The 17,437-nt window shown below is 44.1% G+C and overlaps 1 protein-coding gene across 13 annotated transcripts in view; it reads right to left on the reverse strand.

Annotated features, from left to right (window-relative positions):
* LOC139108123 (bromodomain adjacent to zinc finger domain protein 2B) overlaps nucleotides 1-17,437 on the reverse strand; it is a 136,635-nt gene that overhangs the window by 38,706 nt on the left and 80,492 nt on the right. For all 13 annotated transcript variants that reach the window (XM_070666179.1, XM_070666184.1, XM_070666183.1 and 10 more), the window contains exons 3-4: nucleotides 11,602-11,659; nucleotides 3,409-3,565 (exon numbers count right to left, since the gene is read on the reverse strand). In XM_070666179.1, the coding sequence (XP_070522280.1) occupies nucleotides 3,409-3,556 (148 nt within the window). In that variant the 5' untranslated portion in view covers nucleotides 3,557-3,565; nucleotides 11,602-11,659. The remainder of the gene's footprint in view (nucleotides 1-3,408; nucleotides 3,566-11,601; nucleotides 11,660-17,437) is intronic.

The raw sequence follows: 17,437 nt of genomic DNA on the forward strand, positions 1-17,437 counted from the left end.
CGAACTTCTTAGCAGCGCCATTACTTGTCAAGTGCTACGTGTGGATTTCACGTTGTCGCGATAATTTGGAGTATAGCGAAATCGAAAAAGGAAAGAAAGTGCTCGCGCGTGTCTATGATCCCTAATAATTATCACATAAGAGAATGGAGCAAGAAGATAACAGAGACTGAGTAGAGAAATTGTGGCACGGCGGAGAAGTATCGTTTACCCGCGCAGACCTTTGGTTTCCCTATTTTGCTTAAATGACGGCGTCTTCTCATTTCACGGCGTACTCCGCAGCTCTGATACCGCCGTGAGTTCTCCGCCCTCGAGATATTAACGATGCCGAGAGGTCGACGTCGACGTCAAGAAGCGACGACGGCGGCGGCGGCGGCGGCGGCGGCGGCGGTGACGGTATGGATGCGAGTATATATCGCAAGCCCCGGATGGTAGCTTCAAACGAAAACTCTGCCGCGTCCAACGAGTTTGTATCGAGCGTAGGAGGTAAAAGCACCACGGGGTTGCGGATAGAGAAAGATAGAGGCAGGAGAAGAGAAAGAGGGAAAGAGAGAGACACGGATAAAGGTAGAACGTGAAAGAGAAGGCGAATGAAGCTTCGAATGAAACAGGACGTAGTGTGGGTCGGCGAGCGCAAACGAGAGATAGCCAAAAGAACGAGCGAGAAAGAAAGGGGAGGAGAGGAAGAGCGAAGAGAGCCTGATAGCGCGAAAAGAGAGTAAGAAAGAGGGACAGAGGCTTCTCGTAGCGCACGATGCTGCTGTTGCTGTTGCTGCAGAATGAACCAGGGACGAGGGAAACGAGGAACGCGGGAGGAGAGGTGGGGAAACTGCCGCAGACCTCGGTCTGCCCGTGGTAGGCGAGGTGAGGTGGCAATCAATAAATATACAGAACCGGTGAAGAGCGAGGGAGACGAAGGGTGGCCGAACGAACGACCGAGCGAGCGAGCAAGCTGAACGAACGAACGAACGAACGAGCTGCGACCGACCGAGAGCGAGAGAACGACGAGGAGAGAGAGAGGAGCACCTCGCCAGTTGCGTCCGTCCGACCGTTCGCTCGCTCGTTCGTTCGTTCGTTCTTGCGTCCCCAAAGCCCTACGGACCTAAACCCGGAGCGAGAAAGGAGAAAAACCGACCGGGGTGGAGGATCGAGCGAGATGGCGCGGACGAAAAAAGTCGCCGGCGAAGACGGAGACGGATGACAGCGATGGACAGGAAACCCCGGGTGGAGTGGAGGCAGGGCCGAGGAAGATAGAAAACACGGCAGAAGGCAACTTCGGAGAGAGAAATCCCGCCCGAAGGCCGCGGGGTGAGCGAGCGCGGCTCGATGGCGGTCCAGGAAATACGAAGAGGGACGGCGGGTCGAAGGTGAAGGGACGAAATAAACGGCGAGGTCCCGTCTTCGTCCAGAGCGACGAAGATCCTGCCCGGCGAGAGAACGAGAAAGGCTTTCGGGATGAAATCGAGACGAGCCGAGAAATGAGGAGCGCAGAGTGCACCCACCCACCCCTAGCTGCATTAACGATCGATTGTTTCATCCTCGTGTAGGAAACGCACGTGGCTTACCAAACAAACATACATGTATAGGTATAGTCTTTGCAAGTCGTTATTAGTTACTTATAATTATAAGCATCTTAGTAATTATTTTAATATCCGATATAATCACGTTCAGAATTATATTTAATTAAACTCTTAAACATTTCTCAGTAGAAGTCATTTTTCCCGGCAATGGAAAATGAAAAGGTAGAAGCGTGCCTCGTTAAGGATTGATGCTGAAAATTTCAAACTAAATAACTTTTATACTAAACCATTGAGAGATCACAATTTGCCAGCCGATTCCATTTCTCACACTTTAATGCGGCTTTCACTCGGGCGTGTGTAAAAAAAAAAAAAAAAAAGTTTAGGACGATGTATCTAGAAACGGCTCACGGAACGAGTCTGGACGCGCGAGTTCTTCTTTGTCGCGAGGAAGCGGTCGAGGATCGACGGAAGGAGCCTCGATAACCTTGGAAGGAGAGAAAGGCTGGATAGGATGTGCGCGCGCGGGACTAATTGATTTCGGGCCGGGGCAGAGAGGAGAGAAAGGAGACCCTTCGCTCGTTAAGGCGGCACTGATATATATCGCGTTGACGCGCGAGAGCGCATTGGGGCCCGTTTTGCATCACGCGTCCGGCTTTCGAACGACCCTGTAAATCCACGGCAAGTGCAACGGCGTCGTAACGCCGTAATACACGTACACACACGCAGGAAAAATAATCTTAGACCGTGAAATATATCTCGCTTAATCCCCGATTTCATCGGAGAGCTTATTCGCGTGACGAGCTTTATCGTTTTTATCGCCCAGAATAAAAAAAAAAAAAAATATTTTTAAATGGCATAAAAAAAGTATTTAAATTTAATTAACAAGTAAATATTTAAGTGAAAACAAAAGAGATGGTCAATAATAAAATGTACAATTTTAAAGAGGAAGTCGATATTAGAAAGACTTGTGATTGTTAAGAAACAGCATCGAAAAGACTCGCGGTGCATCCTGCCGGAAGAAATAGAGCTTCGTCGCATTATTTCTTAGTTTCTTTGTCGCAATTTGTCAGCTTTGTACTCCCGCGATTTCGACTCGTCGCGGAAACGTGCTTCGACGACCGAAACCGGAATCGCCAGGAGTAAACTTCCTCCTGGACAAGCACGATAACTCACGGCAACAAATATGCCATCGAAACTACGCGTATACCCTCTCGAAATACCGAACGCGCGCATCCACAAACCGTCCGTTATACGGAAAATATTTGCTTGTTTTGTCTAAACAATATCACGTACGATTCGCGCGGATCAAATAAAACCGAACGGCTCCCAAATGGACGCCGGTCAAATTAGAAAAAAATAAATGGAGAGCGAACGGGCCTGATATTCGAGAACGAGAGGCGGAACTGCCCGCAATGAGATGCAAACGAGATCATTAGCTAATGAACAAACGCCATTGTTGCGCCATTGATACGAAAGTCATCCGCATTGTGATCAGACCACTCGCGAGTTCGCTCCTTTCGAATCTGCTATCTCTGACGTTACGCTAGTTTCGCCGATCTCTCCCGTAATTAACTGTCAGACGGGGGCTGTATCGTAAGATAACCGATTACAATGTAGATGCTGGATATTTTACGGATAGAACTAGCACGGCGCCGAAGAAATCCCAGTCATTAGAGCGCGCGGGGAGCGCTCTCCTATTATCAGACTTCTCTCTCCCCGGTCTAATCTTCACTGTTCTGCATAACGATGCCGCTTATCGCTACGTCGGCGTGTCCGCGCGCGCGGTCGTCGGAACCGAGCGGAAAGAAGAGAAATGATAGGAGAGAAAAAACAAAAAAAAAAAAAAAAAGAAAAAGAAAGAGAGAGGAAGGAACAAGCGAAAATGACTTACCGCCGAAGAGTGCAGTAGGATCGAGCAACGGATTGGCCTGGTCCGCCTGGAGTTTCTCGGAGGTAGAGGTGGCGCCCGAAGTCGCTGCCGCCGCTTCAGCTCCGCCACCTCCGCCGCCCCCGCCCGATGCGGAGTTCTCCTTCTCCATGCCAGTCCCCTGAAACATCCACCCATGGTTTCGTTACAGAAGTTGGTTCTCACGCGCGCACCGACGCGATCGACGCAGCATCGCCAAGGACTCCGCGCTTCGCCGTTTTTTATCTCGAAAGAGCCGACGGGGAGGGAAAGGGAGACGGGAACAGGTTTCGCGCCGCGTGCAATATTTACGACGGAGTTGCGGCGGCGGTCGGTGCATCGAGATTTCGGTGCGGGAAAATTTTCGGCGAGGCGTGTAGTCTCGGCGACGTAGGGGATTATTACTTTCGAGGGAAAAGAGGGGGAGGGAGGAACGAAAGAGGAAACGAGAGAACGCGCTGGGTGTATCGGTCGGTTATATTATAGCGGTGAGGATTAAAAAATCTTGTTTACTTAATAAATATGATTTTCGAGATTTAATAAAACTTTAAGGGATACATTTTTTCCCCTTTTTATTAACGCGTTTATAGACCATATTATTCAACGAGTTCGTAACAATGTCGTAACTCTTCGTAAAAAGCGCTATTAAATTAAATTAATGAAACTTTAACTGTATATATGCCGAGGATTAGCCACGTGAATTCCGAGCGAAATTCAGAGAATATAGACTACTCGATTAAATTCTCAATTACTCCTCCATTAAATCTTAATTTCACATCGTGAGCGATCGTAATTCGTAATCATAGGGAATAATCAAATTTCCCTTAAATAATCTTGTTGATAAAAATCATACCAGAAGAATGCCGCTGTTTCTTATATAATTTGCTGTGAACAATAGCCTACAATACGGAAACCGCGTCGCAGTCTCGGATCGGAGATAGGCTTTTCCTAATTGCGGCAATTAACACTTTGTCAAACGCGCGTGTTACGCATCGACTATCCCGCGCCGTCCGAGCCTTCGGCGTCTTTGAAGAATTCTCTTTTCCCTTACCGCTAATAATTCCCCTCAGTCCCCTACTACTTTAAATTAATTAAATAGCCGCGAAAGAGTACCACGGCGTAAAATAAATAAATCTAATCCATTTTAACCGTTCAATATCGGCGCGTAAAATGCAGAAGGGGGGTTTCTCCGCTTAAACGGCCGGCAAAATTAAGCAGACGACTGTGGAAAACGCGTTTCTTTCTTTTCGTGGAAATATTTTCTCGTCGAAGATAAAAAGGTCTCTTTATATACATCGGTGGCACGAGTGCGCGCACTCGTATATATTCACACACAAGCGTGGCTCGCACACATTTGCATTCGACGACTGTTTACCAGTCGAAGAAAGGCTTCCTCCAGCAGCGCTTTAAATAAAGGTCGTTCTCCCCTCCATCCTTTCCCCTCCAGTGCTTCAATCAGCTGACTGGCGCACCTCCACCGTTTTCCTCCACCGTTCCCTCCACCGCCCAGCTGTTGTATAAATATACATCGTTACAACGTTGAGTTAGGTTAGGCCGATGCTAGGCTAGACGATGCACCGCCGGTGGCGGCGCCGCTATTATCATACACCCGACGCGGTTATCATACGCAGGGCGGAGTGATTTTTAATGCCGCCGCGACTGCCTTAATTAATCAAACGGGATGGCTCCATTTTTCATATGCTCATTCGGGCTCTCTCTGGAAAGCCGAGAGAGCCTCCGTTGCTGTCCCGCCAGACAGTCCGCGCGCCGATAAGGCGACCGCTTACGTCAAGGTATACGCCTATGCGTGGAATTATCTCCGTTTCTCTTTCTCTCCCGCTTTCTGTCATTTCAAAAGGCGCGAGCGCATCGTTCGCCGATAAACGGATTCTTGGTACGAACGGAATGCTGGCATTTACTACCGTTATTAACTCGTTACTTCTTAAATACGGCCGTGCACCGCCGCGAGCAAGCGGCCGCCGATGCATTTTCCGTCGCTATTCACGCGGCCGGAATGCGTTTTCAAACGGCCAAAGAATTCGCGTGCTCGACAAATTAATTCCGACACCGTCGAGGACGAATTTTTTTTTTTTACATTGACGGAAGGCGTCACGGCGGTGTCGTTGATGCGAGGAATGTACTCGGAGTTTGCGTAACGCCGAAATTCAGGAAGCTCCAAGCTTCCGTCTTCGAAAGAAAAAAAAAAAATATATATATATACGAGAGAATTTACGCGCGTGACACGTAATCGATCGTCTGCCGATGGAGTGTATTCCCCGTGACGGGAAAAAAAAATCTAATGCACGATTCGCTTCCTGTTTCGCACATTATCATGTCACAACCGGAATAAACTCGATAGGGAAAATTCACTCGTGGTCTGGTTACACGTCGCAATAGCCCTCATTCGTGCCTCGACGTCACGCGATCGTTATCGGCGATGTATTGATTCAAGTTGGCCCCTCGGTTCTTATCGGTTCGTACGGTCTTATTGGAGAGACTCGCAAAGCATCCAGGATTTCTAGGGTCGCGTGATCGATCCGTTGAATGATGGCGAAAGTAACGTATAAATAATTCCGCGTCTTTATTCTCGTTAATCTAATGGATGAAGGCGGATAAAGAAAGCACTTACCATTGAATGGAATCGGTTAGGTGAAAGAGAGAAAGAAAGTAAGATAATCCGATTTAAATATTTCAGAGATACTTTTAACACGCGCGTCTACGCGCTTTCTGCGTATCTTTCTTCATTGGCTTCCTTTTACTTTTGTAAGCCAACCTCTAAGAGGATCATCGTAAAATGTCCCTTTTACATTTAAATCGAGACACTTAAGATGTTTAACAATAAAAAAAAAAATTAATCTGTAATTAAATATATACCAGATCGTATTCTTTTTCGTTTTCTTATTTACGCTACCCTCTTCTGATTATTCAAGTGCGAAGTTTCTTCAGGTTTAAATACTCTAGCGTTGCGGCTCGCAATAGCAGTGGACGCAATAAATGTTCGCGCACCGCGTGCCGAAATATGAATTGATTATACAATGTACCATTAGGTGACTATTTTAATTCGTCATTTGCGCCGCATACGCAGATTCACGGTAACGGTCCACAGTACTTAAAAGGTTAATTTATCATCTTGAAAATCAATACGGTATAATTTTTCGGTGTCGTTTTTATTTGTAATTTCTTGTCGCATTTAATTGCAATTAATAATCCTGGAAAAATTGACATTTGACGACGTGCAAGATTTTTAATGAATTTTATGAACTAACAAATATCACAATAATATTTTCAATATTCACGGAATTTGCGCGATTATTTTGCATCCCAAGCAGTTAACAAAAAGGAACTCTTATAATGGCTTTTACTGCGCTTTCAAATTCGTGAATGGTGATGTCGTGCGAAGCCTCTCGTTTGTAATTGACAAAAGAAGCCGCGTGGAAGCCCTTTGTCACCGGAAATTATCCTCCGAATAAGCGTCCTTTCAATATCTTCTACTATTGCCACTATTACTGCTCCTTTGTTTGTTAGTAAAAGCGAAAAGTCATCGACTTTAATTAATAAAAATTCCAAGTTTCATATAATTATTAGACTAGACTATTAGATTGGTACCTTCAGCTATTTTAAATATTAAAATTAACACTTCAAAGACTAATGCTCCTGGCTCGAAGTTCGTACTTTATTTTCTAATTTTTTTATGACGCGTTATCTGAATTGTTGTACCTTAAACTTTTATTATAAACAAATTAAGGTTTTTTTTTTACACAAAATTAGTGCTTCTTGCATTATCTTATATTTTATTTCGAGATGAAATCTATCAATATAACGGAGGAATGATTTTCTGTCTATTAAATGCTTCGAATTCTAAAAACAGATTGTCACGATAGACGGTTGTTAAAGTAATATCGATTCTCTGCTCCGGCATTATCAAATTTTCCTGATATTATCCAATTTTCGATTAAAGTTGTTTCAGCTTTAATAATAAAGCCGCAATTTAATCGCAATGAGTTTATTTTTAAATACCGCGAATATAATTAAATAACTTTAAAAATTCGCGAATGCAGCTCTGTTAAAATTCGTTGTGCAAACGGTGTCGAAAAATTTGCAAGTGACGCAAAGAAATTTATGTGCAAGAAAATCGAAGGAAAAAAAACAAAAAAAAAATTCCGTAAATGCTTCTACGTGGCTTTGGCAATTTTTTATAATTTTTCGAAACCTCAGTCCTCGCGCATGGTACTGAGATATCAGAATCCGCAGTCGAAATTATCACCTACATCCGAGGAACGTATAATTAGACGCGTCTCCCGGGCGCGCCGAATAACACGGTATGACCGAGCTCGCAATTACTGCTGCAGGCACCGTCTACCATCTCTTCAAAAGTTTCTTTCCCGTATATATCACGCACAAATCGCAAGTCGGGTTTGCAACTAAAAATATTGATATTTTTTTATTACTCTTTCACGAGCATGTATTCGACTTTAATCCAAAGTAGCTATAACACTCGTGACACTAATACTTCGTAAAAAAAAAATCTCGTAATAAGAAACTAATTGTATTTTTTATTCTATTATTATTTTTTTTTATTATTCCAACTAAACTATCGCGATCGGAAAAACAATAACGGAAATTAACTGTCCACGCGCGGACAATGTCGAGGTGTCGTAAAGACACCTATTCACGATTCGACATCGTCATCTGCACGGCGTCCGGAATATCCGGGCGAGTTCGCGACGCCACCCGGTTTTCAGCTAGGCGGGCACACTTCGAGATGCTCGTAAATTGGCGAGGAAGAGAAGAGGAAGGAAAGAGGGGGGGGGGGGTTGAGAAGGGTGCGCGGAAGGAGAGGTGGACGCCTTAAGGCAAGGGAACGCGGGGGCGGTGAACCGAGAGCAAAAGGAAGACACGGACGACCATCGATTTCTCGACCGGTATTACGCTCCTTTCCTTCGGCCGGGAAAAGCTCGGGTGCCAGGCTGGAACACGGTCGTTGTCGTGGTAGAGAAAAGAGCCCCGGTGACGAGGAAGAAACGCGCCGTTTGTTCGCGAAATGCGACGCCCTCGCGCCGACAATGCGCGTTCGACTTCAACTTATTGCGTTTATTCTCGGGCTTCCTCCGCTTTCCGCCTCGGATATCTCGACCTTATTAATCCATGAATATCTCGCGCCGGCTTAACCCGGGATACCGGATTAATCAGTCCGTTCAGAGGGAGAATGTTATTCCAAAACTCGTAATTTTTCCGGAAGCGTTTAAAAAAAAAAAAAAAAAACGGTATTCGGTACCGCGTTAATGACGCAACACTGCGCAGTTGCGTCATTTAGAATGCTAATGCAACTTAATGACACATTCGCATGTCCGTGCTTATTAATAATGTAATGCAGAACGCGGTACCTGTATCTAATGTTTTCCTATTTTAACACAGCGAGATAGAAAAGAAAAAAGAAAGAAAAAAAAAAGAAAAAGCGTGAGATTGCGCGATAGACGTGTTCCTTGAAGCAAAGCCAAATATGATTATTACGCCGGCAATATCTTTTCTCCCCGCAGCCGAGTAGTGCGCTGCGAAAGCTCGGCATAAATATTTTTACGCAAATTTCCGGATTCGCGATCAACGCTGAAGGAGAGACGTAATTACGAAGGGGTTGCATCGATGTCACTGTGCCGCATCAGATAATACTCTCATATACGTTAATTATCTCCGATTCCACTCCCCCAAGCGCGAAGAAAAAACATACAACTACGTGGACCTTGCAACATGAATGTTTCATTCTGAAGCGAGCGTATCATCGTTATGTCGTAACAGTAATTAGCGAATTTAAATAGAACGCCAATTTACAACACAAGCCCATCGCTATCCCGGCTAATTGCCGTAATGAAACCAGATGTACGTGAATATAATAATATTTTGACGAGCCAGAATTTTCGCTTCGTAAAAGCTCGCGGGGGAGGCGGGACGCGGTACAATAAAGGAGAGAATAAAACGACACCGCGCAAAAATTTCAGGTGGCGTACATAAATATGTGCACCGACGTAACTGCGTGATAAGATGACGTCGCGATTACAACGTTACAAAGAGCTCCGGGGGAGAGCGAACGGCGAAGTTTCGGGGCTTGACAAAGGTAAAAGCTTATCGAAATGGCTCGACAAATGCGTCAAGTAGTTTCGCTAAGATGTGACAATGTTCTTTGCCACTCGTCCGAGGGACGACGAAGCACGCGAGCCTAGACAGCGTCGCGAAGAGTGGTGGCTTGATTTCCCATTCAATGAATCCTTAGATGGAACACGTCGCCGAGGACAGCGGACATTAGGTCCACTCTCTCTCCCCGGCCGTCTGTGGTGCCGTAGCAGATGGTAGTCCTATCTGCGTCAATTACAGGCGGACTCTTCTCTCGTCGGGGGCATTTCGAGAGAAGAGATACGTGGCGCGGCGAGGACTTCGGATCTTGATGGTTTCGCAGAGAGCCGAGCCGGCATTACGGGCGGCCACGTTGGCGCGCGGGCAAGAGGGATCGCGGAACGGCAGCGAGGGGAGGAAAGGAGAAGCGAAAGAGAGAGAGATCGTCGCAAGAGATGGTGGAGGTGGAGGAGCAGCACAGCAATCAATACAGAGCCAGCAGAGCAAAACCATCCCTCGACTACTACTACTCCGCGTGTCGCTTCTCCCTCTCTCTCTTTTTCGAACGGCCGCCGATATTTCTCTCCCTTTCTCCATCGGGTTATACCGGTGGCCTCTCTTCCTGTCCCTTCTTCGGGGTCTATCTCTCTCTCGAACCGGCGCGAGCACAACGGTTGCATGAACGCGCCACATCGCCGTTAACGGGGACTTCCCCACGCGTCCGCCGAATACACGCGCAGATGCACATGCACATCCGTGGTGCACCGATATGAGAGAGCGCGCGGGTACGCAACGGGACGACCGGGTGTCATGCTAGCGTACATACGTCGCATCGGTTGCAATTATAGCGGCGATGCTCGTAACGCGTAGCACGAGAAACGAGAAACGTGGCGTGCGAGAGAACGAGCCAGCGAGCGAGATTGCACGAACGCGAGTAGGTGTTTCTCCTGACCGAACGCGTACACTCTTTTTTTTTTTCTTTTCTTTTTTTTTTCCGCGAACTCGGCTATACCGTGGGGAATACGTGGAGATACGCGGAAGCTGTAATAAGCGAATTACGTGGGAGTACTCGCGACGGCGATCGATACGAAGAAATACGCCGGACCGGGGCGTCCGTATAATCCCTTTCGAAAATGCCGCGACGCCCACGGTGAAAATCCCCCCCCTCTCAACCCCCCGCTCGAGGCAAATCGAATTCAAATCGATTGCGGAATGAAGTCATATTAATGCTCAAACAGCACTTTATTCAGCGGATAAATGCGGTCCGCAGCGGAGAGCGCGCGCTCGAGATAAACCCCCCACGAAATATTGCAAAATAATCATTAATGATTTTTTACTCGATAATAAAATCGTATATGGAAACGCTTAATAAAGCATAATGACTTATTATACACGATGATATGCGTATGAAGAAAATAACGTATTAAAATTTTTTAATTATTTATAAACTTAAAAATCCTTCGTAAACACCAGAACGAAATTGCTATCGTCCCTCTCTCTTCCTATCGTAACACGTGCATTTTATATAATTCTATAGTCATATCGGAAGTTCGAAGATGCGCTATTTTATGAGGAGTTAAAAAAAAAAAAGTTGGTACGACACACACCGGTGTACATATAAAGTTCCCGCGCAACGCTCGCAATGTAAAAATAGAAAACCCGATAGTGAAATATTAATGTGACCCGTATTTCCCGACGCACCTACCGCTCGTTACGCGTTACGAAGAAAAAGATCAACGATCGTGCGTCGAAACGGTCCGCGCGTACACTTACGAAAATTGCCGCGGGTCATGCGACTGACTTTCTATCGTCTCTCACGGTGGAAGAAGACGCGATTAATGAGCCGCGAGAGCGCCGCCGATTAATGCGATCGTAATTGTCGGGCGTAAATTACGAAACGGAGGAAGCGAGAGCGCGCCGCAATAAAATTCGCGAATATTAAATTTGCAATTTGGAGGATATTACATATGCACGATACACGTGCGTGCCGGGCATCGCTTAACGATCGTTTCGCGGCATTCGTTCGGCACACGTACGTGACGGGCGCTTCGCGCTAAGTATTCATGTACTCACGATTAATTACGAAGCCTCAACTCATAGTAGAAGCCGGCTCCGCGAGACTCCATCGCACCTGAAACAGAAATGCGTTGCATCGTTAGCGACAATGCTAAACAGTTTTTATCGGCAAAAAATTAAAAAAAAAAAAAACAATTTTTTAAGGGTTAAATTATCATCGTTTTGGTGTTGCAAATAATTAAAAAGAAGATAATTTCTCTAACGCTAAAAAATACCCGCGCCAAGTCTAAAAATACTCCACTTATTTTTACACTGAGAAGTCAGAAGGCATCGATTTCTATTTTTACTTAGAGAAATAAAGTAAGCGATGATGCATAAATGGGTAAACACCTTCTCTCACTTCGTACTTCTGTCGTGACGGTCGTGATTTCGAGCGGTCCGAAATTGAGACTAATTTCGAATCATTCGTCATCATTACACGTACGTATTGTAACAGTTAACTGGCCGAAAGGTTCGTTGGGAGAGATAAGTGGCTGAATCTGGCATTCGTAACTACGCGTGCGCTAGTCGATGCACGAAAGCGCATCATGCATATAAACCGTGTGGAATCACATCCGTATCGGTATTCGCCCCCGTTCCTTTCCCTCTCTTCCCCCGAACCCTTTCGTCTTCCCCCGAACGTCGCCTCGTTTCTCTCTCTCGCTCTCTCTCCCGACTTTTCCCTATCGGCGCGGCAAAGTGATACCACAAACAAGTAAATAGACTACCGGCTGGAATTGACCAAAGTAATATTTGCCATCGATCGCGCTCGCCGCGGAAAAGGAAACACATGAATGTAGCAAAGCGTTTACATTGGCGTAAGCTAATGCATGAATGCCGAGTCAATGTTAGCGTTAGCTCCTGCCTCGTCGCTGCGAAGTCGCTATTCGGTCGCGCATCCACTCCGCGTTTCGACAGAAATTATGATCGATAGGATGGATATCGCATACGTGTGTATCTAACCGAGACAATCGTATATATGGCGGCGTTCTCCAGCGCGGGGAGCAATACCACCGGCTATGGTCCCTTTAAACGCCGAGCACTTCGGATTTTTACGAGCCACTTGCGAAACCGACATGCAATTTCCCGTCATCCGCACGTAGTGTTTCTATGGTTTCGACGTAACATGGATTTTTTTTTCTTTTTTTTTTTTTTTTTTTTTTTTTTATGGAACAATCATCGTTACAAATAGCGCACCAGCGGAGTACATAAATCGTTTGCTAATCTTGTATACAAGTCGTTTTAAGATACTTGTCGGTCCATTTAAATCTTTCTCCACGTTCGAAGTTGTGATCGAGATATTTTGACACGATTAATGATAATATTTCTGACAGAATTTTAAATAGATTTAAGAAAATAAAAAAAATAAAAACCCCAAATTTGAGAACAAAATTTACGCTGTCTCGCGTTTATAAAGGAGCCTCTTTTAAAAGATGCGCATGTATTAACATTGATATCGCTCAACAAGTATACCGAGGAAAATAGGTCTCCGTGAAGTACGGAGTCCACTAACCGCGTTCTGGATACAATCCAAATGTTGCCCCATAAACCAAATTACCACTCACAATCAGACCTGGAGATGATATACTCTCGTGGAACATTATTATGTGAGGAAGATTGTATTCTCAACAAACTTGAGCAAGAAATACCTCGGAATCTCACAAACTTTACATTCCCGGCTATCTTAAGTTTCTCCTAAAGCTCTTTGCTCCGTGTTACTTATCGATGAGCGTGAGATACGTACGTAATAACAAATATACCTGATATTAAAACGATAAAAAAAAAAAAGAGCATGAACAGTCATTAAAAATTTATGTAATTTATAATTATATTGTAACGTATAATAATGAAATCTAACCTCAGAATTTTTCTGTATATTATACATATATTGTTAATTCAAATATAACATTTTATATGACATGTTCTTCGCGTAATTGAAGTAGTCATGTTCAAACAGGAAGTTTGAATAAATCTTTGTCGTAGCAAACAACTAAGTCGTCCATAATCTATCTTTCTCTCTTAAGAAAAGTATCTTTGAGAAAAACCATGTCATTAGCGGCAAGAGTTTGCCGCTATCTAATATCGTTTGCGCGTTTCAAGTTTCTTGACACGTCCGTGAATAATCAATAATCTGTTGTGCAATTAATTACGTGCACTCTGACACAACCTTTGGGTTTTTTTTTTTTTTTAACACGTAGAAGGCGATGTGCCCCCTGTGACGCAAATTGAAGAGTTCGGGATTCAATGGCATGCCCGACCTCGGCCGATTTTATCTAGCGGAGCATTAATTCATTAATTAACGAGGAAAGCTCTTATCTGCCGGCATTGATAACGGCCAAAAAGCCTCGACCTAGCACAATCGAGCGTGGAAAGGTGCCTCCTCTTCACCTCCCCACGGTCCGGTCGCGTATGAACGCGGAAAAGCCGCATCGCGACGTTTCAGCGATATCAAGCGCTTCAATTGTATCCATAATTCATGAATAACGTGACGTCCGTCATCCAAACGTCAATCGCGAGTACACACACATATATGCATACTATATACGTACGCACGTAACGCGCGCTCGCGCACGGATATTTAAATTAGCGGCATCGTTCGCAATAACAATAACTTTTATTGGCAATACCGCGACGCAAAGCGTCAGCATATTAATCTTTTACCGCTCACTTTTGTGCCTCGTAAAATGGAATTATAAAGTATTGAATTGTAAATTATACCGATTTCATTATCGCGCTGCTGCGGTCGTAGATCCGACAACGCAATTTGCTTCATTTATCTCAAACGGAAAGAGACATACGATAAGACACGACCGACGGTATCGACAATGAAAGAAAGAAAGGGAGAGAGGAGAAAAAAAAAAACAACATAGATATTACATAACTTTCTATCACGTTGCTCTCTAATTAAGAACACGCCTTTACGCGCCTCGTCGATGCTCATCAAAGCGGAACACAATTACATAACTCCCGTGCGTCTGATTTGCGAGTGTAAGTGCGGAATAATAATTATCTTCGACTATCGATCACTTGAAGCGGTGCATTTTGTTAAATTATAGATCGGCACGCAACGACGAGCGAGGGAACACGAAATGGCCATTTTGCCGCTGTTAACTGTTGATACAGACAGTAGAATGCCATCAACCACAACCATTGATTATCGTGGCCATCATGGTAAGTCTTGCCCACGATTCATTTATTCATGTACAACTCAATTGTTATGCCCAAAATGAAAAACCGCGAATCTATTCTTGCCGTATACTAAACGTAAAATACAATTATTATAACCTCGATCGAGCAATGCGGAAAGCACGTTTAAACTCTCACATTTCTAATAATTGCACTTTAAAAGGAAATGACGCATATTGCAATACGTAACGTGTATGAATTAAGGTGGTAAATATTACAGTAATCGCGTTCAAACACGTCTGCGTCACGCGTTCTGTTTTTTCTTAGATCTTTTATCGCCAATGTCAAGTCTGTTTCAGCTGTTCTACTTCTCTAAAATTTTCGTTACGCGTTAATTATAATAAATAAGCGATGTTAACTTCCGTATTGATCTACTGTAATAGGGGGGAAAAAAAAAAGAGGAAAAAAAATCTTCCGAAAGAGACAGTTACTCAGTGGAGTTCAACGATCCCTTGAGAAAGCGCCTGTAAATTGCGCGAGTTGTAACGAGAGTCAGCGAGACCGACTGAGTCATCGATATAACTTTACGTACGCACATATGTGCACGTTCTTTTACTACTACAGTTTCATTCACAAGCACTACGTTTTTACGCGCTGATGCACATACATATACATATGTATACATATATGTACAAATGCGCGTGTACGAGCGAGCATGCACGACGTCTGTGAAGTTTATAGATCCTCAATTTTAAAAAATTAATTTTTTTTTTTTACTTATTTCGATAAATTTCGAATACACGAACACAAATATAAAATACATCAGGTAACTTTATCCTTATCATCTACCCGCGAGACTCTCTTCAATTACGAATTTCGTAATTAAAAAGTAATAATCTAAAATTTCAAGCGTGTCGCGAAACATTTCTGATAGCAGCGTAATTTTATATATCAGATAATTTATAATTTTATACTATTAAATTAAATTTAAAAATGTCACAGAATTCTGTTGATTATATCAAAATTCATCGCGCAGTATTTTTCTTTCTCATTTTCCTCCTTACACTTTTAATGAAACGTGTACAAATTGCAACGCTTTAATCACTCCCTATTTTTTTTTTCTTTTTTTTTTTTACTAAAGACACGATGACATTCATTGTTACACCCCTTCACCGACGAGCGTGGCCAAATTTAATTTCGCTTCTGTTCAAAGGTTCCTATCGCGTGGTTAATCAACGTGGCAAACATTTCGCGATACGTATTGCACGACGTGCGCGCGTACATTGCCATTACCAGCGTGCACATAAACGGGCGCGACGCACACGCGAGCTCTCGTGAGCGGGCGAAGAAAATACGTAAACCTCTATTTTATACGCCACCCGTCGCACGCGGGTGTGTGTGCGCGTCCGCCTAAGTGCGTGTGTGGGTGAAACGTACGTGGACATACGCGTGCACGCGCCCCGGCTCGGGTATTATTCACTCGAGAGTATGTACGTACAGACCCGTCGATCTATATACATGTATACATATAATATATAGGTCCGACGTATGTGCACACATATGTTTACATACGACCTTCCCCATGTACGTCGGTATCTGGGTCAGTGTCTTCCCCGAGAGTGGCAATTTCGATCCACGATTTGACGTGCGAGCGTGATCATCTTCGACCCCGTACACTTTGAATCTTCGTCATCGAGAAATCCCATTGTGCCGACTTTGATGCACGCTCGAAAAATCTTTTGACACCGGGCCCCGCTCACCGCATAAAATTTTCAGCGACTGATTTTCACGGGATCTAAAACGGATTTTTCCCTCCCCCCTCCCTATCGCTCTTTTGTTTTAATAAAAATTTCGAAACGATTTTCACGCTACGGAAGAAAAAGTTTTTTGTAAATTGAGGTTAAATACCGTGTAATATATTAGTTATACATCGCTCAAATTAAATTGTTTAAAATCGACGGGCAAGCCGATTCGGATTAAACGTATTTCATCGAGGTTGCAAAATAAATATCGACGCGAAGAAATGCGATAATTATGTTCCGTAAATGAAAATGATGATTTGTAATAAATTCAAACGTCGCGCTGCCGACGTAAACGCGGCATCCGACACGCTTGGAAGATATAAACATCGAATTATCAGAACAATTAATAATTCCGTAATTCGTAATAGCGATAAGAATTAACGAAAAGGGGGATATCGTTGTTCGGCACGATTTTTCCGATCCGAATGAGAATATCAAATTGCCTGATATCAATTACGAGATCCTACTAATTACGACTGAAAGTTCCCGGCGCAATGCTATCGCCACAATACATTTCCACGAAATACTCCGTTCCTTTAATTATGTAACGGCAGCGTTCGCCCGCTTTTCTCTTTGTCGCATTGGCTGTCATTACCGATGTAGTTAAACAGTCATGTTAATGCGCGCAATTTTATTCCACGAGAAACATCTCTAATGCAACGCGAAGCAATGGCCACGTATCTCTTTTCTCGATGCATTAATGTATAATAATTATCGTCAGTATTTTTGAGATTTCGTTAAAAAGCTTTTCGTTGTCGGCTAGAGTAGAATTATGCGAAAAAGTATTACGAGAATCTTCCCCGCGTTGTATAATATTCTATTTCGAATAGGCTATACAGGCGATTCGTGTTAGCGGAAATGTTGTAATACGGTCCTGTCATCGCTACCGTTATTACTTTATCTCTTGTTAATACCGGAATATGCGT

This window comes from Cardiocondyla obscurior, linkage group LG14 (genome assembly GCF_019399895.1).
Source record: "Cardiocondyla obscurior isolate alpha-2009 linkage group LG14, Cobs3.1, whole genome shotgun sequence".
NCBI lineage: Eukaryota > Metazoa > Arthropoda > Insecta > Hymenoptera > Formicidae > Cardiocondyla > Cardiocondyla obscurior.